This window comes from Poecilia reticulata, linkage group LG18 (assembly GCF_000633615.1).
Source record: "Poecilia reticulata strain Guanapo linkage group LG18, Guppy_female_1.0+MT, whole genome shotgun sequence".
Taxonomy (NCBI): Eukaryota; Metazoa; Chordata; class Actinopteri; order Cyprinodontiformes; family Poeciliidae; genus Poecilia; species Poecilia reticulata.
This window is the reverse complement of record NC_024348.1, coordinates 5,270,356-5,297,096: the sequence shown is the minus strand read 5'-3', so window position 1 is coordinate 5,297,096 and position 26,741 is coordinate 5,270,356. Positions and strand designations below refer to the sequence as shown.

Here is a 26,741-nt window from a genome sequence, read left to right as displayed (position 1 = left end):
TGTAAAAATCTTGCACTATAAGATGAAAACTCATCCATTTGCATCAACCATCTATTTGCGTTGCGATCAGGCGCTGTGCGAAATCCTTCAGAGGGCTGCAAAAGGCCCCCGCGCCACAATGTGGACACCACTGTTTGAAATGGTTTTAAATGTAATACTAAACAGACGCTGTTTTAAAGTTATTAAGTAAACCAACCTAGTGTTACGTGTCCACAAAGCTAAGCTTAAGTCCCAGATTATGGAAAAACATACGCAACCGTCATTACCTTGACGCTTCATTAAGCGTAACATATTAATTCCTACCATAGACTCTGACGATCTTTGTGTCCTGCACCATGGATCGGCCGTTGGACGCCTGGACGGTGACAGAAACCTCTCCGCTCTCGGGGAAACGGGTCAAAAGGCTGTTCTGGAGGGTCAGTTTGGGCTGGGAGAGGGAGGGAGAAATGTTAGCTACAGGACAGGAAGAACAAGACAAACCAGCACACCAACAACTTAGGTATTAAATCTCATAATAATCAACTTTTTATACATTCAAAGATTATTAAATCATTATGTTGCGTTACATACACCAAAATGAGGTTTGATATACTTCACATTAACATCAAGTGCTGCTTTTTCATGAGTTGAAGGAGCCCAGAAACTCTTATGGTGTAAATATTCACATCCGATATTATGGTCAATACATAACATACATGCATTAGAAATGCTTTTTTTAATTGTTATCCAATAATCTAATTTCCTGAGATGCTCCTTGCTTGAAATATTTCAGCAATAAATTTACATGATACAGAGTTTCACTTTCTGAAATGAGAGGCTGAAAATATTAAACTTTTTATGGTATTTTAGTTTTTTAAAGGGGCAGTGTTGTAAAGTTTTCCAGGCACATAGTGCCATTATTTTACAGGATAATCAAGTAACTTTGTTATCTTCAGTTGCTATAAAAATGCTACATATATTAAAAACAACTTGAAAGAAATTTGACTTGGTAATTTAGTTCCTTGAAATTGGGCCTCTGTCTCTTTAAGAAACTCCAGCTCTTTCTGAAACTCTGCCTTCAGAAAGTCCTTACAACATGGTTCCTCTATTAACCCTTTAACAATGGTTGAAAGGCGGGGCTTTGCACAGGTGAGTGGTTGCCATGGAGATTAAAGGATTTCTCAAACATTCATGAAAGAATCAAATCAACACTTCGGGTATGTTTTTGATGAGGGAATAACACTACAACATGATGGAAAGCTCAAACAAATTTTGATTTTACATAACACCGCCCCTTTAAGATGCGCCTATAGGTATCTGTCAGTCAGCACCGTAAAACAACAGCTGAATATTTCCAGCTTTACCGTAGGGCCGTCGCCGAGCCACCAGTAGAAGACGGTCAGGTTGGCTGTAGTGGGAAGAACTACGGCCGTCAGGTTGACTTCACCGTTTCTCCTGGCGAGGGGAACCGCTTCCAGGTGAACTTCCTGCAGAGGCTCTGCACAGGAAATAGTTTTTTTTTTTTTTATTCACTCAAAAATCTGTTGAATGAAAAATCCCTCGCGGCCTTTCTTACTCTACTGATCAGCTGTTACACGTAAACGTAAAACGCCACATTTAGCAAGACTGACACCGTGTCCCCTGATGTCTTTACGCCTCAATGAGCACAGCGGGTCAGTTTGAGTTCAACATGTTGCCTGAGGACATGGTGACACATAAAGAGGACTGAACAGGATCGTTGGACGATCTGACTGGTGAAAAAATAAAAACTTTAGATCAAACAGCACAGCCATGCTTCAAACACCGCCCCGTCTGTCAAAAGAAAGTGGCAAAGAAAGAGCAAAGCAGCTGGATAAATTTGACTGGCAGCCAATCAGAAAGCTGAGCATAGTAAGTAACATTTCAGTAAGTTATTTTAGCTTAAATTTTATAATAATTGGTAAATAGATTTAACTGTATTCTTTAAAAAAATGACATTTTAAAATGAGGAAATTAGCTTTTCTTCCCCCTCATCTTTCCTCCAACCTTCTGAGGCTCATCTGGCGCCCCCTGGCGGCCACCACTTTGAAAAACTCAAGCCTAGAGGTTTGATTTATTTTTTTTAATAAACTGTAAAAAAAGTAAAATTGTTGTGAAATCTTACTTAACTGATTTACATCATCTTTTCTACAATATGGAAATAATCAGGAGTCACTGCACACGTTTCCATTTTGTTCATCCAGAATTGCTAGAATGTTAGCGTTAGCTTTTAACAACTTCCTAAACTTTTTACTTCCTCAAACCACTTTTGTATTTTTATTTCAGCATTTTCTTGTAGGAATGATGTCGCTGGAAAGTGGTATTTATTTCACTGATTGTTACACAGATTTATTTGTCTCTGCTGCCATGTCGAACACACCCAGGTGTGAATAAAAGGAGGAATGACGCATTTAGGTTTAATGCCTCTGACAAAGGCAGCTGTCAGAGTGAGGAATGGAACAAAACACTGACTAAATGCGTTCCCTTCAAAGGTCACAGAGTAGGTCAAACACTGACCTGTGACCTGGATGTACATGGTGGCCTCGTCGTGTCCCGCCATGTTCTCTGCCTTCACTGTCACCTTGTAAACGCCGGGCTGTTCATAGCGGTGCTGGATGGGCTCGTCAGTCACCGTCAGGTTCTGGTAAATGGTTCGAACGCCGTCGCCGAGGTCCACCTGATACCTGGTGCTGCTCGTGTCGCCCTGTTGGGAACCAAACGACCTGTAAGCCGGTGCCAGAGGAAATGCAGGAGGGAGAAGCAGGGAGAAATCGGCTTTTTTTTAACGACACCTGCTCCTGGTGGACGATGAACGTGATGTCATCGCCAGGGGCCACGGCCAGCATCTGGCCTTTAATGTCGACCTTCAGCCCTTTAGGGGGCAGCAGAGGGCAGCTGTGCTGTTTGGCACTCTGCTGCTTGTCGAGGCCTCCCTCGCAAGAGTTTGATATCACCTTCCTGTAGCTAAAACACAAAGGAGAACATTGAAAGAAAAAAAATGTTTAGCAACCGTAAAAACAAGCTAACGGCTAATATCCTAATTATTATTAACGTCTGTCTGGTCAAAGCCCCTCTGGTTCCTGCTACTTTCAGACTTTAGCTAACTTTAAGCTACTTATTGTCCAAAAACATAACAGGAAATTAACCTTAAGCTGTCTCTGTCACTCAGTACAGAAATAAACCCTTCACTGACAATGTTCAACTCACTCAGTAATTCAAAGATATATAATATATAATACATCACCACTGGCAAACATTAGTCCAGGTACACGGCATCTAAACCAAGGAGTGGTTGTCAGATAGAAAGAAATTTTTAAAAGAGCAATTTTCCCCCCAGAAAATCAGGAATTGAAAAGAGAAAATCTCTCGAAAAAATTACAGAGCCACTCTAACGCCCTGATGAGTAATAGGCATTAATTAAACATTAAGTGATGTCATTTATTCCTCAACATTAGCTGAACAAACAAAAACCACATTATGTAAAAAAAAAAATAAAAATCTGATGTTTTTTCCACCTTCTTTTGCTTCAAAATTTGACTTGTTGCCACAAAGTGTTGGCCTTATTAATGAAATTAGGGGTAAAAAAAAACAAACACAAGCCCTTTTTATTAAATACGAAACGTACCCAGTGCTCGACTGGTAGTTTTGTCCCAGGTGGCAGCTCTCTGGGGGAGATTCGGGATCGAACCAGAAGTCTGGGAAGCATCGATCGCCCTCCATGTAGGAGCGCTCAAAGCCGTAATCACTGCATGTGCCCAACGGTCAGAGGCACAGTTACAATCAGACTTTGTTTTTGTAGTTTTTGTGCGTTTCATTTTTGTCAGTGGCCCGCTCACCAGATGAAGTCGTTGTCGGTGCACTGGCAGGGCGTGGCGGTGAGAGCCGACGTGTAGCTCTTTCCTTTCACGCAGAACGCGCTGTCCTTCCGCTTCCTGAAGGTCCGCTCTCGTCCCATAATGCACTTTTCCCCCTGAGGGCGACCCGAGTGCACCGAAAACATTCACGCAAGCTAACAGGATACATTTTATCTGCACTCCTACGTCCTCAAAATTGTTTAGAAGTCAGAAAATCTATCAAATAACTGAATCATAGGGGGAAATAAAACAAATGTATCCGTGATTTACCTGCAGGTCTGTGAGCTGCCAGGACTCGTAATCCGACTCGGTGCACTGACGGGGGAACGACTGCCTGAAGTCCACTTTGACCAGCTCCCAGTCCGACCTGTAGCTGATGTGGCCAAACACACTGAAAACACACACACACACGCACGCACTCAATATTATTCACTGTTACTTCAGGGCAGAGTGGTCTTTATATGTACTTGCATCATTTTGTTTTCATTCATCAATAATTAAAAGGTATCAAGATAAAAAGAAAGATCTTCAATAAGAAAATGGACAATGGCGTATTTGGGCCGCTGTAGATAAGAAAAACGAAAAATAGAGAAATACCTTTTGAGATTAATCAGCAACATTTTCTAGAGAAAAACTTGGAAATTTCTGAGCTTGAAAAGTCAAAGATTTGCTAGAAAAAAACCCTCAAATTTTGAGATTACCCTCAAGAAATTTTTGAGTTTCAAAAGTCAAAGGTTTTCAACTTTTTCTAGAAAATTTCTGAGATGAATCTAAAATTTATTAACTTTTCCCAGTCTTTGCACAAAGATACAAAAGCAAATATGTCAATAAAATGTTGTTGCCTGGCTACCAGAATACACAGAAAAAAATTCTGAAAAACTGTAAATGTGAACATTTTAATTTGCGAGATTATTCAAAAAAAAAAAATGTTGGCAGAAATTTACATTTGGTTTTTTATCCTGTGTACAGTTTCCCTAATGAAATTGTTGTAAAATGATACCACTCAGCTCCAGAGTGGTAAAGCCTCCCTACACACACGGCATCCCTCCACTAGATGGTGCTGTTCTATAATAAAACACATCCCACTCGCGAGCTACAGTAAGCTGTCTTCCCGTTGCTGTTGCAGCATTGCTTCTGAAAGCAGACTGATGTGACTCAAGTCAGTGACTCCAGCATATGTTAGTCTGCCAGCGGTGGCCCACCATCACCTTGTTGGAGAGCAAAGCAAGCATGACTAATACCGTCTTCGCTGACATCGTTAAAGACAACGTGATGGATGTGTTTCTGTCGACTCACACGAGTGGCTCCCTCACTTCCTCTCCTGTTGCTGTCTGAAAGTATTCAAACCCAACATGAAGTAGGAAAAACAAAATCCAGTCTTGCTGTTCTCGCCGGTCTGGTTTTGGAATTTCTTGATGGATGTTTTTGAGCCAAAGTCGAACATATTGTTGGTCTTCACAAACTGGACGTATAAAGCTGATTATGAATTAAGAAATAACTTCTTCCTCACAAAATTGTACCTCATTTATCTGGTCTATAACATAAAATATGGATAAAACAAACGGATGTCTGTGGCTCTGACGTGACGTGATGAAAATGTTCATGCATTGAGTTCAAGGCATTGAGTCGGTTGCGCTGCTATCAACTCACTGACGTTTTTACTCAAATTAATGTATATTGACTGTCACTCGCTGCCTTTCCATGACACATTTTGTCTATATTCTGCTAATGTTGAAAAAACACAATTTCACAGTTGCGGTGTTTCCTTTAAATAAACGCAGTTAAATTCACACGTGAAGAAGTTCACACAATAAGTAATTTAAAAAACATGGCAACCCATCATCCTCTAACCACTTCCTGTTTTCTTCTTTATGATTTTCGCCAGTAGTAACGTCTAGTTATCAATCATGTGACTCGTGTGAAGCGGAAAAAGTGTTTCAATTGTAGTTTTGCAAAAAAACAAAACAACAATTTTGATATGACTACAAAAACAAAACAAATCACCTCATCCTAGCACCAAAACCTTCTATTGAAATACTAGAGTTTTTCCATTATGCAAATTTATTTTCAAAGTAATCAACTACATGGTCAATGTAGGTGAAATCAAATGGTTCAGGTGATTTCTAGAGGTCCACACATACTTGCTAATGAATTCCTAAACTATGCCGACTGCCTTCTTCCTTCTCTCGTCCAAATCTGCTCCCACACAAATTCAAATTAATTCGCTCCAGCTTTTAAAGCGAGACTTATTGCTTTATCTGATTCCCACCAGCCTCAGTTAATTTAGCATCTTGGTGTTTCAGTGGTGAATTGGCACTTCAGAGCCTCTAGAGCTCCATCAGTGGACAAACAATACTCCAAAGAGAGCTGAGCGAAAACAAACTCGACGGCCATTAACGGATCGTCTCATTAAGGAACACAGAGGAAAAACGCCAGCGAGGGTCGGGTTCTTTTTCTTTTTTTTTCTTTAACATTTTCTGGTGCCAAAAGATATCGGATGCTGAGGCGCTTCAGAGGAAATCTTTCTGGCGAAGAAGTTCCTGCAGGAGAAGAGTGAAGAGTGAGCTGGGATAATGATCTGGTGCGTTTCTGACACATTGTTTCCATCGGTACTCTGCGTCTGTCCGGTCTGTGATCTGACCAGCTGTCATTAGTATGAGCGCTGGATTAGCTCTGCTCTGCCACCAACACCCACCCTCCCTCCCCTCCACCTGTCCTTGGTGCTAAGTCACCGCTCAAAGACTTCATTATGGGATGGCAGACTGTGGCGTCAAAAAATCGAAACTCCATGGTTAAGAAATAGAGCCTGGCTAATCTGTCAGACAGGAGCTGCCCTCAGCACCCATCCGACCCTATCTCTCCAGAGCCAGATGGGGAACATATATCTGTGTGTGAGTGTGTGTGTGTGTGCGCGCGTTTCAACCCATCAACATGGGAGGTAATTGTGAGTGAACCTATATGCCGAAGCCTCTTGTCCTCCTGTCTCTGTCTGTGTAAGTGTGTGTGTGTTGGTGTGTGTCCTAGTGTTTGTGGTCTTCTCTTTGCCCTTCTCGACAGATTACAGCTGAAAGATTGGCCTTATCTGTGAACCTGGCCGTGTAGTCTGAGATGATGTGACAGGTTTCACTTCAGTTAACTTTCCTGATGGAGGGATTAGCAAAAAGGAGGAGCTGACAAAGAAAAAAAGAGAGAGATTTGAGGTCTTGAAAGTTTGATGTTATAGTCTGAGGATGCTTTCTACTGAATTTCCTCCAGGTTTTCAACGCCAAAGGATTGTCAAGAAATCAACCATTTTAGGTAGTAGAATATGTTGCAAGTATTATCAAAGATTTGAGTTTTGTGGTATCAATCTAGCTCAAATGTAGAGGGGAAATAAAAAGATTACTGCTAAAAAGCCATAAAGTATTGGTTTTCACACTTGATAGTCCGGTAGACTCGGTTCGATTAGGGACCAACATTGCAACATTTGCTACATTGTGGTTTGCTTTTAAACCCCACTGTATCAGACAACCCAAAACCTTTGAAAAACCTGTTTCCCTTCTCACCTGTGGTGGCGCTGCACCAAGAATCACTGAAGGAAACAATACAAAAACATCAGAAGAAGACTAGACTAGCACAACTTCCTTCTTCATGAAATGTAAACAGAACGGAGTAGCATATTTGGTAAAAGAACAAAAGGCCATTTCTCTTTCCCAGTGTTAGACTCACTGCTTGTTTTGATTGTATTTTACCCAGGATTCCCTGCTCTATTGTCCACTTCCTGCTTTTGGAGCAGGAACTTTTACTGGACTTTTATAGGGAAACGAACTAGAGTTTGACTAAAGACACTAACGGAGTTAGTTTGAATGCACCCTCAAATATTTGTTTATCACAGCAGCATCATAACAATCTGGAAAATTCGGAAAAGGGAACGTTTTTGGGTTGCAGTACAAGCCCTTTATTCCATCTGATCGTCACTTAAATGACTTGGTTTTTCAAACAGCTCATGATAACGTGCATTCTAACGAGGAGAGATCAGGCCCACAGCATCACAGGTCCTCCACTATGCTTAGCAGTAGGCTTGAGGTACTTTCCCAAAAATTCATCTTTTGTTTCCCTCTAAATATTTACATTTGTCATGGTAGGGCATCACCCACAAATAATCTGCCAACATGTAGATTGTGTTTAATCAATGTTGAGACCCGTGGATCTAAATAAGTGTCTTTTTGTTGAAAGTATCCAATAGTTTTGAAGATTTATTTTGAATTTCCTTTCACCTCCTGCTCACTCTGTGTGTTGCTGAGATAAATAGCGGTCCCTGTCCAGCCTGTAGGCTAATAGCTAAAATAAATGGACCTCCGTGTCACATCATATTTATACACCAAGGAAAATAAAAGTCATTAGAAGTTCGAAGAAACTCAAATTACCATTGGATTTGTTCCCCACTGAATAAATATACTGGACCTTAAAGCCAGATGTAAAAAATAATGTTCAGTGTGGAGGAGATGTGGTCTCACTTCCTGACCTTCTGGGATCTGTTGCTAAGGAAGTTTAGGATCCACTTACACCGTTACCTGCTCCGGCCCGGTGGCTGCTCTTAAAATGTACGTTTTTGACAGAAATGTCCATAGATATGTGTTCAGATCTGAAAATCTGTAATTACTCATGGGTGAGTCAATGTTGGTAGTCGTGTTTCTGGTGTGGCTAAACTAGGCCTGTCATAATAAGCAATAAATCAGTTAATCAACCACATGAAGTATTAAAATCAGCTTAATAATTTCAATTTGCATGATTTAAATGTTTTTATCTTTCCACCAAAAACTGGACGACAAAAGTCTTCATTCTGGTGATTTGGTCTCAAGTAGAAATTGTTTGAACAATTTTGTTTACAGAGACTTTATGATTAATTTCATTTATTCCTGTTGTTTTGTTTATCTGTTTTGGATATTTAACATGTCTTCCAGTTCCAGTGTTAAATGTTTGTTAGAATTCAAAGCTTATTGATCTTTGAGAATGTGTTATTGCATTATTATGACATTACTTGAAAACGGTCTCATAACAATATTATCGTTTATCGCCAATAACTTCTGGGACAATTTATCATCTAGCAAAAGTTGCTCAAGAGACTCAAGAGGCTAATGTAGCTCAGAAAATTACCTTAAGGATAAGAATAATTCTAAGCATACCCTCAGTATAACACTTCACATTGCTCTAAAGTGTACCACATATTTAATATGCACAGATCTGCCGTACCTCGCTGGAAGTTGCTGGCTGGCAAAGAGCCAGCATGGAGAAACACACACAAAAAACAAAAAAGCCCAGATCGGATGTGGTAAAATGTCAGAGGGGAAAGAAACAGACAGGAGGGAAGGCCATGAGGCTGATTGGGCTGTTTTCTCCCTTCCACCTCCACTGTAATGGCAATTTAGAGGTCAAGACAGAGGAGGGGGGCTTTGAGGGAAATCGGGTGCGAGAGCAGCTGCGGTTAGCACCACGAAATTGCTTGCCCCGCTCCAACAAATCGCGAAAGAATCGCTGTGATGGAAGAGTAACTTGAGCCCCCTCCTTAAGCATAGTTTGCAGCCTGGAAGGTTCTGTCAGATAACTCATTAGAAACGAGCAGAGAGCAGAAAGTGTGAGGAGAGCTCGGGCAGACAGCGCTTGGCATTGCTGTGAAAAGAACTTCATAATAACCTTTTAGCATAATGTTTTTCAATAGCTCTGAGAGAGAAATGCACCTCTGCCAGCAGAGAACCGAGCTTTAAAAAAAAAAAGAGAATCAATGTTTTTTTTCTTGCAAACCAGCTGAGGTAAGTTGGTATACGCTGTAAATTATGCAATGATCCTGCAAAATAAAAGAGAATATGATTGAAAAAGGGAGAGCTGCACATGGAAAACCGTATGTTTTATCTATGCAGAGGAAATACTCCATTGTGTTGGAAGCACAACCAAGAACTTGTCAAATTTCAGATAAACTTAGTCAAACCAAGTCTGATAAGTGTCTCCCAGTAACAGGCTCTCAACCAGATTTAGTTTTTATTTGTATTTTTGGGGGAATAGTTTATTAACTCACGTCATGACCAGAGTTTCGTCTCCTGGTTCGCTCAGGAGTCCGTCCACGAACACAGACGTGCTGGTGAAGTTGTGAACGTTCCAGGTTCTGCCTTCATCAATGCTGAACCTAAGAAAAGAAAAGCATTAGCCCACATCAAAAGAAGTTTCACTTTTTTAGTAAGAAACATGACTAACGCGCTTTTGTTAGCTTCGGAAAGCACATATCTGTGCCAAAAATCGTTTTGGAGAAAAATGAAAACCGTTGCAACTATTTCTTTCCAACTTGTACAACAGAAAATAATAATAAAAAAAGTTAAATAGTAGAGATAAAAAATGCAAATATTTCATATTATATTCAGATTTGTGTCAAAGAAGTAAAAAAAAACGTTTAACTTCAGCTTTAATTCACATTATTTGACACAATGCCTGATGGACGTACTGGAAACAAGAAGAGTTCAATTGAACTTAAATCACTCTCTCCTCCAACAACCAATGCAATCCGTTCTGCATCAGAACAGTTGATTTCAGAAAATGTTCGACCTACAGAAACTTGGACAAGAGAAGTCCTAAAAGTTCCCTGTATCAAAAATCTCCGAAGTTAAAAATGGTCAAATCAAAACTTAGAAGTCCCAGAGAAAGCGAGGTAAAGGAAATTACACGGATCTTTTATCAGGTGCGAATCTCCACCCAAAACTCTGGATGAAAACCAAACTCGTATTTCAGGGGCTTCTTGGACCAGTGAACCATTAATGTTTCATTTCTGCTCTGATAATAGAGGAGAGCCAAGAAAAGACCCTCCAATCAGGTGTCAGCACATTTCATCATGGCAATTTAAAAGTATTTGGTGTTCTTTCTCTAAGAAAAATGATGTTTCAAGTCATATTACTAAGCACTTTGAGGGTTTTACAAGTTTATTTTAGTATAGTACCCTGGTTTGTGCTGTAATGAGGGTGACCAAGACTCTTTGAGTTCCTCAATAACCTTCACTACCTTTTAAAACCGGGCTGGTGATTCATTTTCCCCAAAGGTACCACTGTGTAGTTCTGCTTGTTATCAAGAGGCAGATTAGTTTATCACAATGATTTCCAAATTACTCTTTGCATTAAACTCTAAAACATTAAAACTGAGCGATAAAATCCAGCACAGCACACCGAGAGCTGAATCTTCATACCGTCTTACTGTGAAGTTAGTAAGCAAGTTGTCGTGTTTTGCTGCATGTTCACTTTGAATGATCCCTGAGAAAAGAAATTAGTTCACTTTAACTTTAGTCAATATTAAATATACCACTTAAGAGTAGGACTGTACAACATCAGGAAATTGGATAGTACTATTATTCTAACCAAAACTCTCAGTCATGCCTCGTTCCCATAGAGCGGTACGGCGCAGGTCACTGCGGTTCGGTAAGCTACTTTATGGCCCGCAGTAGTCTTGGAACGTTCCCACCAAAAGTTGTACGTTAGACGGTTGTGGTTAGACCTGAACGTCTAACTTTATATCTCATCTTTGTAACAAGCAGTGACGTTTTTCAGTCCACCAGTCAATGGACTGCGTACCGCTGACTTAAATGTTGTGGTATAGAGACGCTTTTACAACGGAAATATAAAAATTAATGCACCAAATGACAACGAACTGTATTTTAACACTCAGTTGAAACAATGCCTTATTATCTTAGCCACTGTAGTGAGACGCCATCCAACAGGATGAATATCTGATTATCATGCAAAGTGTTCATTCATGACTGGAAATATCAAACGACTAAAGCTGCATTTTAATCAGTCCTTAACTGCTTAACGTTGTTGTCCATGTGGCAATGGATAAAGTTTCTATTCAAATGGAAGGTTTCTAACCCTAATGTATTCAGTATTCATAATGTGCACTCTGATGTAGTGATGATGACCAAGAAGTTCAAAGTATTCTTTAAAAAGTTCACATGTTTTATATACAGGATATTAGCACGATTAGGTTGTGTACACGGTTCTCAAAGGGTCTCTTTGGGAGTGACAAGGATGGACAAGGTCAGGAATGAATGCATCAGAGGAATGACTCATGTCTGATGTTTGGGGAGATAAAGTGAGAGTAGCCAAGCTGAGATGGTTTGGACATGAACAGAGGAGAGTAGAAGGATGCTGAGGATGGTGGGAGACCTACAGGAAGACCAAAGAGGAGATTTAAGGATGGAGTGAAAGAGGAAAGGAAGGTAGCATGTGAGAGAGAAGACGACGTAGAACATAGGGTTACATGGAGACAGAAGAAAGGGTTGAGTAAATGCCTATTTTATGTATGAAAATTCAGAAAAGTCCTCGTAGTTTGGAAAAAACGTTTTCCTTTCCTTGATTTTGACCCTAGTTGACTGAAAACAATTGAGGGCTTAGAAAATACATAATATCAGAACACGGCTGTGCAGGCAGGCGAACCCAGTTTGCTATTAAATTCCTTTTTTTTTTTTGGAAAATAAAACAAGAAGAGCCATCTGCTCTCCTTCAGTCACCGTGCCAACAATTTCAGCTGTCAACAGTGGCAGTAGCGCTGAGTAAGTGTGACTGCGTGATGGAGAGGGATCAATGAGGAATCAAGCAGTGTCCCGCTCACACAACACGGCTGTGTGTTTTAATGACGCTCTTACCGAGACGACAATAAGATAATCAGCAGCGAATGGGCACAGCGAGAGGGGAAGACAGCACAGATCAACACAGCTACTGAGGATGCAGTCGCAAAGCCTCATTATGCATCAAAGAACAGCTGAATCTAACCACGTCGGAGGTCTCTTTTCTGTCAACACAACCTGTTGGGCGCTGAATCCGAGGGCTTTGTAATTGTTGGAATTACCGCTCAGGTGTACGGATGACGGAAATTAGTTTGGAATTACTAAAGCGCTTTTTGTTTTTGTTCGGCTTCTATCTTCCTTCGGAGAGAGAAAGAGAGAGAGAGAGAGACACGGTGATCCCAGAGACGGATTAAGAAAAATGTTATGTAATCACGAGGCTTTGATGGGCCAGCCTTTAACTTAAAGTCTGGGAAAGATCAGTCGGATACTGATGAGATCAGAGAAGCTATTGCTCTCGCAACTTTGTTTAAAGTTAAAATTCCGTCAGATCAAACGGAAAACAGCAACCTAAGAAATGTTTCTGTTTTCTTGCATTGTCAGGACTTGATTTGACTTCAAATCATCGATCATCCGCTGGGCAAGAATCACTCATTAGCTCAAACATGGCAGTTTATTAACTAGCTAACAGCTCCGTACATCAGTGCACACTGATCTTACAGACGGCTTCATGCTACAACGTTGATTCCATTTCGACATCTCTCGGTAAAACAACCACAAATTGTGATGTAATTTGGGGAAAGTGGGGTGATGAGATAAAACGACCCAAAACAATATGCAGAGATAGAACGGCAGCAACAAACATGGCAACATTTCATACAGGCTCACTAAAATTTGACAATAATAGATTGGAAAAACAATTGCTGGTCCAGTGAGATAATAGGATCAGAATTTGATGGAGAACATGGATCTCACCTGAATTATGCAAAACAAAATAAATCAGGTGAGATCCAGGTTGGTGGTGGTGTAGTGATGGGCTCACTTCTGCTAATCCGCTTATTTTGGAGCTAATTTTTCAATTAGTCCTTTAGCCAGCTCTGAAAACATTTAGCACACTCAGCATCCCATAAATTAAGTTTTACACATATATTTGCAGTGCTAATTTACGTGGCTGCTTTGTAATCTGTCAGTTGAGTAACATCGACATCTGTGTTGAAGTTTTGGTTACCGGTGGCTTACTCCACCAAATAACGTTATTTTAAATTACATACCTAAATAAAATAAAACACAGACAGTAGAGAAGAAAAATACATACAACATATCCGGAGTCGTAGTCTTTGAAGGGCAGATATAATTTGATTTAATGCCACCGCTTAACGCTTTAGCTTCCACTAAACCCTGTTGGGTGAAGTGATGTAGCATTAGCAGAACTAATGTTTATAATTAGTGCTTTAGGGTCAGAGTGTTGTGCTTTTGTGTTCTTGGAGCTATTGTTTAGTGCTTTAGCGTTAGCACAACTAACTTTTTAGCTGCAGTGTCCGCCTCTTGTTCAGTGACCTTGAAGAATTAGGGTGATTCTGAAGGTCGGGTCCAACACGGTGCAAGAGAGGTGTACCTAATAAAGTATCAGATGAGTGTACATCAAGCCCACCAGTTTTTCTAAAGCACATAAAAAGTTTATATGTGTGTGTGTTTTAATATGCACAGCTTAGATTTGCTGCTGTTTGAATAAGCCACACAAAATGATACAGCTTTAAAGATTTAGGAAAAGTTTAAAACATTGTTAACAATCAGCATCTTAATCTCTGGTACTAAAGCAGCAATCATTCACGGTAATTAACCAAAATTAAGTTAATGGCACACAGCTAGTTTTCCAAATAACGCTGCATCTCGCCACATTAAAACCACATCAGCCTGCAAAACAGAAATCCGTCACGTCGGAGGGAACCTGGGAGGCCTCGGAGCGTGGAAAACGCCTTTAGATGGGCTGCAAAACGATCGCCGACACCAGGGGTGCGCGCCAGTTGGAGTTGCAGAAATAACAAATGATCCACTTTACTGAGACTGCGAAATAGTTTCAGCTTAAAATAGATGCAATAAATCAGTTTGAAAAACCCTGGGAAAAAAATAAAATAAAATCTGCATTCCATGATTAGCTGCTTTTTTTTTGTCTCATCCAGAAGCTCTTTAACAGAGCCGTTACACAAGAACACATCGATTTTCTGAGGCCAGAAATATAAAACCAACAGCTCGTTTTTTTTGTGTTATGTCATGTTATGTCATCAATCAGGATTATTTGACTAATATTTGAGATTTCTCTCTGGGTGAAATCTTTCTTTCTCAACTCGTTTAGAAACAGAAACGCCTTCAGAGGTCAGGTGAAAGACTGAGTCCATCTACAGGGTCGTCTGAATTAGAGTTGAGACACACTTCTGATTACATCTCTGCCTTTGGGTTTTCATCATAACATTCCTCTTGTAGGGCAAAGAGATAGCATCCTGTTAAGCTTGTGTGATAGCCTGTGTGAGAGAGGGTGACTGTCTTCAATGGATTCCAAGACCGTAGCGCTGCATTAGCTTAGCAGAAATCTGATTAGTTTTTAAATGCTAAAAGGAGAAGGCATGTGCCAGTGGTGGGGGGGTCACCGCTAACGCTAACCGTGGCTTCACGGTAGACAGCGCAAGCTAATTCTAATGCCAAAGCACTAACTTCAATTTAAACTATACTTGTCTTTGAAAGACCACAAACCTCAAAAGCACCAATTATTTCTGACAGTATACTTTATATGTTTCATAATGCTCTTGAATATTGTATTCAAGTTCCTATCTTCTTCTGTTCATGTTTATTTTGTTGCTGTTTATTTAGGGGAGAGAAAAAGAAAGCAGGCCAAAGGAGAGGAAAAGGACAGGTTTCATCCACTTCAAAATAAAAGCGTGAATATAAATGTAAACTTCACATCTGTGTTGAAGTTTAAAAAGTCAAACTTCAACACACATGTCCATGTTTATTAAATGAATTAGCTTATAAGAAGCTAAGTGCACCAAGTGTTTCCAAAGTTAGCAAATACGCTAAAGCGCTAACTTAGCTTCGCTACTAGCAATTTAGCGGAAGTGTGCGCACCACTGGCAGCTTGTAATGAAACTAAAACATTAAATAAGAGGTAGCAAAGAGTTGGTGTAATCTTACTTGAGTATCTTGAGGGGAATAGACGTGTCCTTGATGGCAACAATGACTCCACCGTGGTCCAGGTACAGGATGTGATGCTCCTCCTCAAACACCTTCAACAGGAAAACATTAAAGATTGGAAATTACTTTACCAATGGAAACAATTCAGCGTTTTTCTCATGATCAGCTTCGTAAAGCACAATTTTTTTTGGCTTAAAAGAAACCTTGGTAAAAATTGGATATTCTATCTCCAGGTTTTTCCTTGGAGTAAAAAAAAGAAAAAAGAAAATCAGTCAAAGCATGCTGTACCTGTCTCCATGTCTTCCCACAGTCTGAAGTGATGTACATCTCCTCCTTATACTCTACGAGTTTGGAGCCAAGGTTACCTGAGGGAAAGATGAAAAATGCAGAGCTGCATCAGGAAGGGGGGACTCCCGAAACACACAACAGAAACAAAGTCAGAGAGAGAGAGGAGGCACACGAGCAACAGGGCTGAGAGAGGCAGGTCTACAGAGAGCCGCCACACAGAGCAATACAGCAGGATTTCTACCTCAGGCCATTTTTTATTCATTTAGTTATCTTCCCAACAAATGCGCACTACTTTCAGGTTGTATCTTGAAAATCGACAGAAACCCACGTTCTTAAAATTCCATTTAAATTTTCGTCTGTTTTTCCAACCGTTTGAGTAAGAGTTTTTTTTGTTGTTTTTTTATCAGGGGAAAATAGGCTTATACATTTAAAAGAAAAACAAAACTGTTTTAATGTGAAAAGAGACGGTTCCACTCACCAGCACCCATGATGAGGCCCGGAGCCGAGTCTTTAGTGTGGACGGTGCCAGAGACGTAGGGATTGTCGGCCCAGCGCAGGTGGAGGTGGAGGCGGCAATCCGGCTGCAGCGGAGCAACAGGAAGGACGGTAAGCTAGCATACTGTAAACTTCAAAATTTCATCTGCAGACAATCAAATTTCATCAAAGACGGACATCTTCGCTGGGCGATTCTGCCGTAAAAAGGAAAAGATTGCAGCTCTGTTGACCTCGGCCTCAGGGAAACCCTTAGCTTTAGCTGGTGTTTATGCTAGCAATATTGTAAATATGCGTAGCAATATTTTCACCATCTTGATTTCCTTCTACAGGCAGTAAGATTAACCATCTTCACGCTGAAAGCTCATTAATCTCCGGAGCCGATCTCCAACAGGTGGGAGACAGAAGATCGAGCCTTACAGTTTTTCTTTTGACCCACCGCCTCATCTCCCTCCCTCCTCCACCCGCTGTTCGGGCCGGGAGGCGCCATGCCCCGCGGCATCACACAGACAATATGTGTCGTGTCAGCGCCTGAAAATGAAGTCTTCTCCGTGCTTGATAGATGTGGCGACTTAAATCCAGGACAGCAGATATTTTGCCAAGCAATTTTTTTTTTGAAGTATGGGGAGAGCCCATTGTTATGACAAGGTCAGTATCAGAGATCTAACGGCTGTGTGTGTGTGTGTGTGTGTGTGTGTGTGTGTGTGTGTGTGTGTATACGTGTCTTAAAGGTGGTATACGAGCGTCAGGCTCATATCTGCACCTGTCTTCATAATTTTTTTAGCAGATTGGAGCGATGGTTCAAATGAAGGAGAACACTGGTGCTCCCCTCTGCCTCCCGGCCGGGTGTGATGTATGGGGCTCAGGATACGGAAGGGGTTTGGGGGGAGACGTATGGCTCTTTGCTGTCTAACCTTGTGAAGCTGCGACTTTGACAAGATGGATGGCAAGAATCTGGTGTGCATTCCTCATACCACAGCACTCGTCCTTTTCCCCTTTATGTTCAATGCAGAGATGGAATGATCCGTTATCGATATCTGTATCTGCCCCGATGTTAAAATAAGAGAATTCTAGATCGGGTATCCGTGACAACGTGTAGCCTTGTCGTGCATCATTCATTTAGCTAACATACCTAGAGTATCAGCAACATCATATGAAAAAAAAAACACAATAAAACTTCAAACTTCCCCTAAATATGGTTGATAACTTTGGGATGTTTGCCTTTCACATGAGTTGGTCCATTACCGTCACCAGCTTATCGACTTTAAAACCAGAAAAGCTTTGGTTTTAGTCATACTTGTGACTAAAATATATCTTGAAATATGCGTTGCAGTTTGGTAAAGATGAAAAATGGAGCACTTACTACTTTGCAGCTGACTGGTTTGCCGTTCATGTCTGTGGCGGGCGGGGTCAGGGGCTCCCAGGTCCGCCCCTTGTTGAAGGTGATGAGAGTCGTCACTTTTCCGTCAATTTTCTGATTGGCAAGGAATACGCCTTTCACCCCACGCACCTAGGAAACAAAGCAGATGTGCTACATGCTAAAACATCTGGGATTCCATCTGCTAAGCACCATGACGGTGCCTCTCTGTCTCTTTAAACACCATCTAAGGAAAAGATAGTTTAGGTTGGGGGTGCTGTGGTGGCGAATGGGCTAAGCAAAGTCCACATAAAGAGGCCTTAGTCCTTGACGCAGCGGTCGCAGGTTCGATTCCCAGCCTGGTGATCTTTGCCACACGTCTTCTCTCTCTCTCTTTACCTACTTTTCTGTCTTAGCACTTTCAAATTAAGGCCATTAGAGCCAAAAAGAAAACTAAACAAAAACATTGTTTAGATTGACAGGTAGTAAAGAATAGGATTAAACAAGCTTATCTGTAAACATAAGAGTAATATTACATATATTTCTACTGCTGCTACAAATATAACAAGTGAAGCTTAATACAAGCTAGCATCAACAATGCAGCACAGCTAGCTATTAGCAGTGGAAAAATGATGGGTGCAGCATTGGCCAAATTGGCTGTATTCAAACAATTTGTTGCATAATTGGAACTAATTGACGTTGGCTATCAATGCCTAGCATGTTACAAATATTCTGTCCTTGACAACAGCTTCTTAGCTACCGTTAAGCTGGCATGTGAGGAGATGCTGGTAATAACATACAGACCCTGAACTCCTACACAAATTAGCTTCAGCAGAGACCCCTGTAAAACATTTTTTTTTTCGTGGGCACTCCTTTAATGATTAGCTGCTATTTCTAGTGTGATCAAAAAGTGGAAAAACATTTTAAGCTGCCTAAACCGTTTATTAATACTGCCTCTCAAGACGGATGAGGACAAAACAATAAGTCAGATATTAAAGCCGGGAGCGTTATGAGAGCGAGCGTTTGGCCGTTCACTCAGAGATTTACGGTTGTTCGGTCATTTCATTGGGATGCCTCACGGTTGCTCTGCCAGTGCGTAATAAAACACACTTATTCTTATATGTGTACCACTTTACAACCGCAGTGAATATCCTAATATTAATATTGTAAATGATGGAAAATGTTACATTTATTCTTGAAAATATGCTACCTTTCAGGAGCCGACGACATCTGAGCTTTTTCTGTGTAATGAATCTAATGAGTCCATAGCCAGTTTATTATTGTTTCTATTTTATTTGATTTTATTTTCAATTCTATCTGTTTTTGTGGGGTTTTTTGTAATCAAAATCCCAGATTCTGTGGCGCTAATTTAGAAATATTTGGAAGAAAATTTTACAATATCTGCGCTAATGTATGATGCTAAATGTGCTGTATCTATCACGGCCTACAACTCAACATCAAATAAGGCTGAGGCAGCAGTCAGGTAAACTCAATGTTTCAAGCCAATTTGGACAGCGGGCCAGATTTGGGCCTTGAGTTTGGCACATGTGAATTAGGTGAATTGTTTGGATTTATCTACAATAGATAAATCCTAACTCTGAAAAAGTTTGAGGAACACTAGAACCAGGCCATAATAACAATTTAAAAATCATAGAGTTCCACCTGCTGTTTGAGTAACACATTAAAAATAGATTCAGGAGACAAAAGTATATTACATTTTACTAGAAAATCCCCCCCTAAAAAAACAGTCTGAAAGCTTCTCCTACAATAGATAAATCCCAATGAGACCAAGTAGCACAGTGGTGGCTCTGGGCTTTTAATGGAATTTACTGATAGTAAGATTAATGAAGGGAAGTGTAAGCGCTATCCCCTTAAGTGTGACTAAGTGGTTCGTTTACTTATAACATCATCAGATGCTCATTTTGTTGCCTAGGACTCGGGAACGCCGTCACCACGTTTCCACCGGTTCCCCGCCAGTGGAAGATCTGGCTTCATTTGTGTTCATAGTTGCAACTTATAGATTTAAACACTAAATTAATTATTAAGGAAAAGAAATTGGAGAAAAAAAAAACAACAACAACAACAACACATTTGTCATTTGCTACGGAGCGCCTCACCTCCAGGATGTCGATGAGGACACTCTCCTCCGGCTGCTTGGTGCTGCGGACGTTCTCCAGGATCAGGGAGTAGTAGACGCCCTGCGAGTCCGACTGGTACAGGTTGTACGTGTCGGACTGGTACCACTCCTGGAGGGCCAGGAACACCTGGCTCTCGTCTGTGCTCACTATCTGAACGTCCTGCAGGAGGTAGGAAAGGAGAGAGCAGGAAACGGGTGAGAAGAGATACTTTTTTTTAAACAGACGTAAATAACCCCAGGTTAAAAACTTCTACTCCGGACAAAGTGTTGCGCCACAACAATTTGGAAAAAGACACTCTCTCTAATATTGCCCTCCAACAATGTAGACAATCCAAGCAATAACAGATGCGATTGCTTGGGAGTACGGAGGTACTGAAGGGGTCAGCTGGATGTGAACTCTGCTGTACGCCTCCAAAACCGTGTAATATTGGTTTGACCTACGAGGTTCTGATCTATCCTGCTGGACACCATGACTGAATTTGGTGCCCTGAAGAATTGTGTGTTTTTACACATTTTTCTCCATTTTGTTTGCAAATCCTATATATATANTATATAAAAAACCTGAAACTATGACCACGACTTTACACAATAAAGTCACGGGTGGAACTCTGACTCTAATGCTACTATCAGTTCCACTGCCACAAAAAAGTTAAAGTGGCAGTTTTTTGTGTTGTAAGTGCTATTTCATAGCACAATCAAGTTACTTTCAGTTGTTATAAAAATGCTACAGATATCAAATATGACTTAAAAGAATATAAGGTTGGAGTTTAACGCCTTAAAATTGGGCCTCTGTCTCTTTAAGAAACTTCTGCTCTTTCTGAAACTCCGCCTTCAGGAAGTCATCACAACATGACTCCTCTATTAACCTTTAACAACATTTTCACCAGAGATATACTAAGAAGCAGCTCCTCTAATGAGCTCAGCTAATGTTTTACCAGGCGTTTGCTAATGATACTAACTAGTTTGAAGGAGCTGAGCAGGAGGAAACGAGGAGGAGATGTGCCGAGAAGGCGGGGCTAAGTCCACCTGGGCGTTTTGCACAGCTGAGATGAAAGGATTTCTCAAACATGCACGAAAGAATCAAGGTAAAAATCCAGGTAAGTTTTTGATGAGAGAATAATTATTATGTAAAGTCAATTTAAAATAAAATTCAAAAATACTTAATTGATTCCAAATGGAAAATAAATGTTGTTGTAACTCATATTAATACGAAACTTAAAAAAACTTATTGTAGACAGGAAAAGTAAGAAAAATGAAAAGCCGAAAAGAAAATACACAAATACACAAAGAAAAGCAAATAACTCAATCCAATAAAAACAGAACCAGTGTCAGCAAGAGGATTTGAAAGAAAACCAACACCCAGTGAAGCGCTTCAAAATGTATAAAAAAAAAGAAAAAAAAAAAGCAACAACCATTTGGCAGCTAGAGCAAACTTGCTAAGTGTACTTGTCGGTGCTCCTGGGACTGTGAGGAAAACGGCTTCATCACTCATGAAATAATGTAGCAGCCACACAAGGGCGACTCAGCACTTTCTCTGTGTTACTGATTACATTACCATACCATCTGAAGACAAAACCACCAGCGTGTGGAGGGAAGCACCTCCGAGGGTGTGTGTAATCATTAACACTCTTCCATCTTGATTATAAAGACACACTCAGGCTCAATTACCTCTGGATTTATTGTCGTTCTGAGTGACGGAAATACAAAAAAAAAAAGGGGGTTCCGTGCATCGATCTTCATATTCATGAACATAACGTTTCTGATTCAATTAGCCAGCTTTGTTGCAAATTGCGTGCGACGGGATTATGACAAAACGAGCAAACTGAGGAAAACGATCAACGTAAAGAGGCGTTAATGTTGAGTTCAAAGAATTCATGGAAGTGTTCTGATCCCAATCCATCAGCGGTATAAACTCTGTACACATTGATTATGGTTCAGATGCTTATTTGGGACTGTTCACTGATTACACAAAGGATTCATGAGGAGGACATGAATTGACTTTAGGCATTTTTAACCTTTTTTTTAACCATTTTTGTAACAAGTGCTGAATAAATGCAAGTGCGGTCCCGCCCTGTTCCGCTCCTGTCAGTCACACGTCCCAGAAAATTTGCTCTCGACTCAACTTGGAGAGTAAATCAGTAAACAGACATTCAATTTAATGTAATAACGAAATGGATTATTTCTACTTTGCTCTAATGCAGCGGTTCATACACGTCCAGATGCAGTTACACTCAACATGTCTTATGGCCAGGAAACCAGAGGCCATACAGTTTTTACTCCTCTGAATTAAAGCTCAGATTTACCATCCGAGGCCGACAGGAACTGAACTTCAGACTTTATCGGGCCAAATTAATTTTTTCTAGACAGTCAGATTAGACCTGGGTCTCTGAGGCACATTTAATAATCTTACAATACATACAGACAACACTAAACAAGAAATAATGTTGCAAAAACAAAGGTGTAGGTATCTGACCCTGTTGAGAAAAGAACCTAAAGTTCAGACTGAAACAAGCAATGTGCACTACATAATGACTGCTAAATGCTGCTGGCTAGTCTGAAGGAGCTGACTGGGGGGGGGGGGACGGGTGATCTGAAACTTGGAGTCTGCACTAGATCCACCCAGGAGTTATGGAGCTGAATGGTTGCCATGGGAGATTAAAGGATTTCTCAAACATGCATGAAAAAAATCAAAGCAACTCTCCAGGTATGATTTTGATGAGGGTATAAAACCATAAGATAAAGCTCAAAAAAGTTGATTTTACATAACCCCGCCCCTTTAAACTGTTAACCATTGGACAGGGAAAAAAACAGTTGGATTAAAAGACATAACTGACTTCATAGTAAAGACATAACACTCAAATAAAATAGTGAGTTCCTATGAAAACCCATAAGGAGTTTGGTGTATATTATTTTAGGAATAAAAATCTATGGGTTATGTAATAAGCCGCTGTGTTTGATGTGTCTCCCTCCCCCCTCATGACCTCCTCTTCCCCGTCCTTCATTAAACGCCGCTTCACCGCGGTTTGCGGCTGACATCCTGTCTCATTCAGCGGCGCGGAGCTGCAGCAGGAGGAGGCGGCGCTGAAAGGGACACCGACCTGCAGCTCCGGCTGCCTTTTGACATTCAGACGGCCGCGCCGCAGAGGAGACGACGTAATCCGCCGCTAAAAAGCCTCGGTGGAGGTGACGGAGCAAAGTAAACACACACATATAAACCCACGAGGCTGACGCGGATCTATGTGAACATAAGCTGTAGAAATCGTTTCGGAATACAATATCTTGATGCCAGAAAGTTACTGAAATGCCTTTTCTTTCTGCTGTAGCTCCATGCTGACGTTCAACAGTTTAAAGCTGAGACTTGTATCAGAGTGACGCAGCAATCCTTCATTAGTTTGCTGACTCATGACTCAGGCTGCAGCTATATAAAAGAACTACAAGCATTAAAAAATGACACCATGATACATCATTTCAAAACATTTCTACACTTTTAATGAGAAAGTTTGACTGAAAAACAAAAAATCTGTCAGAGGGAACATTACAAGAAATAAAACAAACCTGCAGACACTCATCTCTGCTATAGGTCTGTACTGTTGAGCTCATGTTAAGGTTGTCGTGTAAAACTGAGTAATATTTCGAGCTGTTCAGAGTTTTATTCATCTGAAAGTAAGTCTGCTTTCATCACAATAAGCAATAAATCAATTAATCACAATCTAATCGTTTTCATTTGCATTCTTATGTAGTTAACTTTATTATTATTGTTATTATTGAAAAGCTGTCACTTTGAAAAATGCTGACTACATTTCACACACAGCATAATGCAGTTAGTTTGCATTTTTATTATTATTCCCATCATTTTTTATTTTTACAAAAGTCCTAACTGGCAGTTTAGCATAATTTCCCTTTCTGAGCATAAAGATTCACTTTGTTTTGTTGAGACTTTATGATCCATTTTAATTATTTGTTGTTTCGATTGTCTGGCTTCTTTATTTTAGATGTTTAAAAAGTTTTCCAGTCCCAGAGTTAAATGTTCTCGGAGTAAAATTTATTAATCTTTCAGAATGTATAATTGCATTATTCTGCCTTCATCGTTATATTAGTTGAAAATGTTTTCAAAACAACAATGTTATCGTTTATCACAATAATTTCCGGGACAATTTATCGTCCAGCAAAATATGTTATTGAAACACATCTAATTTAATCTAAAGAAAAGTCATCTGAGATCATGATGCTGCCACCGCCATGTTTCATTGGAGGTATGACGTTTAGGTTTGTAGTTTTTATGTCAAATATGACTGTTGGACATGAAAATATATTTCATCAGGACGATTTTGGCTTTTTATATTTCTACGGCTCTTTAGATTATTTTGCTGTATTGCTTTATGCAACATATTAATTGATTCATAACTTCAACAGGTTTTACAATGAACTCCAGCCTATTTCCCTATTTGCGACTCAGTTTTCAAATTCATCTATTCGCAAAAATTTGGCTTATTTCTGTTTTGTTTTTTTTCTCAGAGCTCATCTAAAATGTTTGATAAGCTCTAAGATCGTTTATCGCATATCTGTCTGTCAGTCTGTCTGTTAAATGTAACATTGCAGTTTTGGTTAAATAAACCATTTAAATCCTAAATCTGTCCTCTGCTCACTATTTCAGTCAAACAGGTTCTCTGCAGCAAGGCGCAGACTGTGATCAGTGGTCAGGATTATTGCCTCAGCAGGAACATCTGGGTTTAGTTCTGGGCTCCCAGTCTCACAGCTTACTGGTCCGCATCATCACAACAACTCGCACCGGAACGATTGTTTGAGATTTGACAGCACACACACACACACGCACGCACACGCACACACACACACACACGCACACACACACACACACACACGCACACACACACACACACACGCACGCACACACACACGCGTGCACGCGCGCACCCACACCACCTCCCAGCCAATCAGCTGTCACAGCCGGATGGACGGCAACAATCCATTCACTCTACTTTCTTTCTCGAAATGAAACTCTGACTTTTCTTTTTCTTTTTTTATTGCGACACATTTTATAGTTGAAAAAGCTATTTCATATGCAGCCTAAAGGTTCCCCTGTCTTGCTTGGTTTTATCAAAAAATCACTGACCTTTAAAAGATTTTTTTCCTTTGCTGCATTCCACAATAAATCCACAATTATTCTAAAATATCATTAAATCACAATCTCTAACAAAATCAGCTTATCCATTTATTTTTTTCAAAATAAACTCTTTTTTTGGTGTCAGGAATGACCTTGTAAACAGTTAAGTGAATAAAATGAATGTCAGGATGCCATCAGTGCTAATTACAGAGTAGTAATGGTGGCTTTTAATCTAGTAAAGTAAGTTTACATTTTGCTTTTATGGAAATCTGCTAAATGATTACAGTTAAATTAAGGAAATGAATGAGATTTGAACTGAACCTGGTGGCTTTTTATTTCTGGATGGGTGTGATGGAATCAAAGCCGACTGATTCTAAGGAGATGCCAGGAGCTCAGATCATCTCGCCTCATTCGGATTTCAGCACCGATTTGCTGACGTTGATGCAAAATTAGAAACATCAAATCGTGAAGCCTGACTTGCTCTCGACGTTCAAAATGGTGTCGCAGGAACAGAAATAACGCAGCAAGCAGGACTTCCAAAGTTTGGTTCTCGGGGTCTGTGCTCCGTCCCGCCCCCATTGTTTCCGTCCAATGGGAGCAATGATCGACACCCGAATGGCTTTGGTTACAAACCGAAAAGCAACAAACAAACAAAAAAACGTCCACTTTTGGTCTTTCCTGGTGTGAATCAGTAACAATTTGTGTTGTCCAACCACCTTGGAAAAAGACGTTTCGACACCAAGACAATTTATCAGGACTGATCAGTGTGAACGACCTCCTAACTGCAACTAGTGAAATGTTAAACCTGTTTTCTACTGTTTCAGCTCCGCCTCAGGTTTCTGATTGCTCCAGGATAAACAAGCCGGGAGAAAAAAAACAAACAACAAAAACAGAAAAGGTTGGCCATCGAAAGAAGAGATTGGAAGCCAAGCAGAAAAAAGGCCAATTATTACCTGTGATTTCACAGCCAAACAAACTGGATGCATGTGCCTATGCGTATGCGCGCATATTGGCTTGTGCGTGTGTGTGTGGTTAATCCATAACTCGGGTCAGGTCTCACAGGACAGAGCCAAACAGCTTTCTCTGATGGCCTCTGCATTTTTTTTTCATTCCCCGAGCTTTTCAATTATTCACAGCAGAAAAACAGCAAAACACTGACCCCCCCCCCCCCCTTACAGAAACACACACACACTTTCTCCTAATCTCCGTCCTTCACTATCTCTCCTCAGGCCCCCGTGTCACTGCCAACACCTTACCCCATGTCGCTCTACCTAAAAGCTTTGCAAACTGTGACCTATCTGCTCACCCAAGTAAGAGGACACATGCGGAGAGAGGCGAGACGAGGAACAGGGAGCAACTAGAGCGTGTTTTGACTAAACACACACTCTCACACACACACACGTCCGTATGCCGACGCTCATGCATAAAGTGATTTATTCACCGCCTCCCATCTACACCTAATCAAATTTTATGTTTTTTTGTGTGTGTGCACGCATAGGTGCTTGAAGGCAAAAAGGATTGTGTGAGCGCAATTCAATCCCTTTCACCTTCTTTAAGGATCAGTGAGTGCTGCAGAGACGGCAGCCAAACCACAGGGACGTTGCAAGTCGGGGAACTGGAGTTGAACGAAGGCGACTGTATACGACGACTGACTCCGAGGAGTCTCCTCTGACAGACCGTCAATTAAAAGGGACGATTCTAAACACTGAAAAACACATGAAGCTTCCCCCCCC

General features: G+C 40.6%; 1 protein-coding gene across 2 annotated transcripts in view; it reads right to left on the bottom strand.

The window, feature by feature from the left end:
- The window catches only part of sorcs2 (sortilin-related VPS10 domain containing receptor 2), a 301,656-nt gene that overhangs the window by 8,376 nt on the left and 266,539 nt on the right, over positions 1-26,741 (bottom strand). For both annotated transcript variants that reach the window (XM_017310548.1, XM_008435096.2), the window contains exons 9-21: positions 19,867-20,046; positions 17,756-17,902; positions 16,379-16,481; positions 15,901-15,977; positions 15,613-15,704; positions 9,904-10,011; positions 4,122-4,242; positions 3,834-3,967; positions 3,623-3,742; positions 2,790-2,961; positions 2,515-2,701; positions 1,344-1,477; positions 304-427 (exon numbers count right to left, since the gene is read on the bottom strand). In XM_017310548.1, coding sequence (XP_017166037.1) covers positions 304-427; positions 1,344-1,477; positions 2,515-2,701; positions 2,790-2,961; positions 3,623-3,742; positions 3,834-3,967; positions 4,122-4,242; positions 9,904-10,011; positions 15,613-15,704; positions 15,901-15,977; positions 16,379-16,481; positions 17,756-17,902; positions 19,867-20,046 — 1,699 coding nt within the window. The remainder of the gene's footprint in view (positions 1-303; positions 428-1,343; positions 1,478-2,514; positions 2,702-2,789; positions 2,962-3,622; positions 3,743-3,833; positions 3,968-4,121; positions 4,243-9,903; positions 10,012-15,612; positions 15,705-15,900; positions 15,978-16,378; positions 16,482-17,755; positions 17,903-19,866; positions 20,047-26,741) is intronic.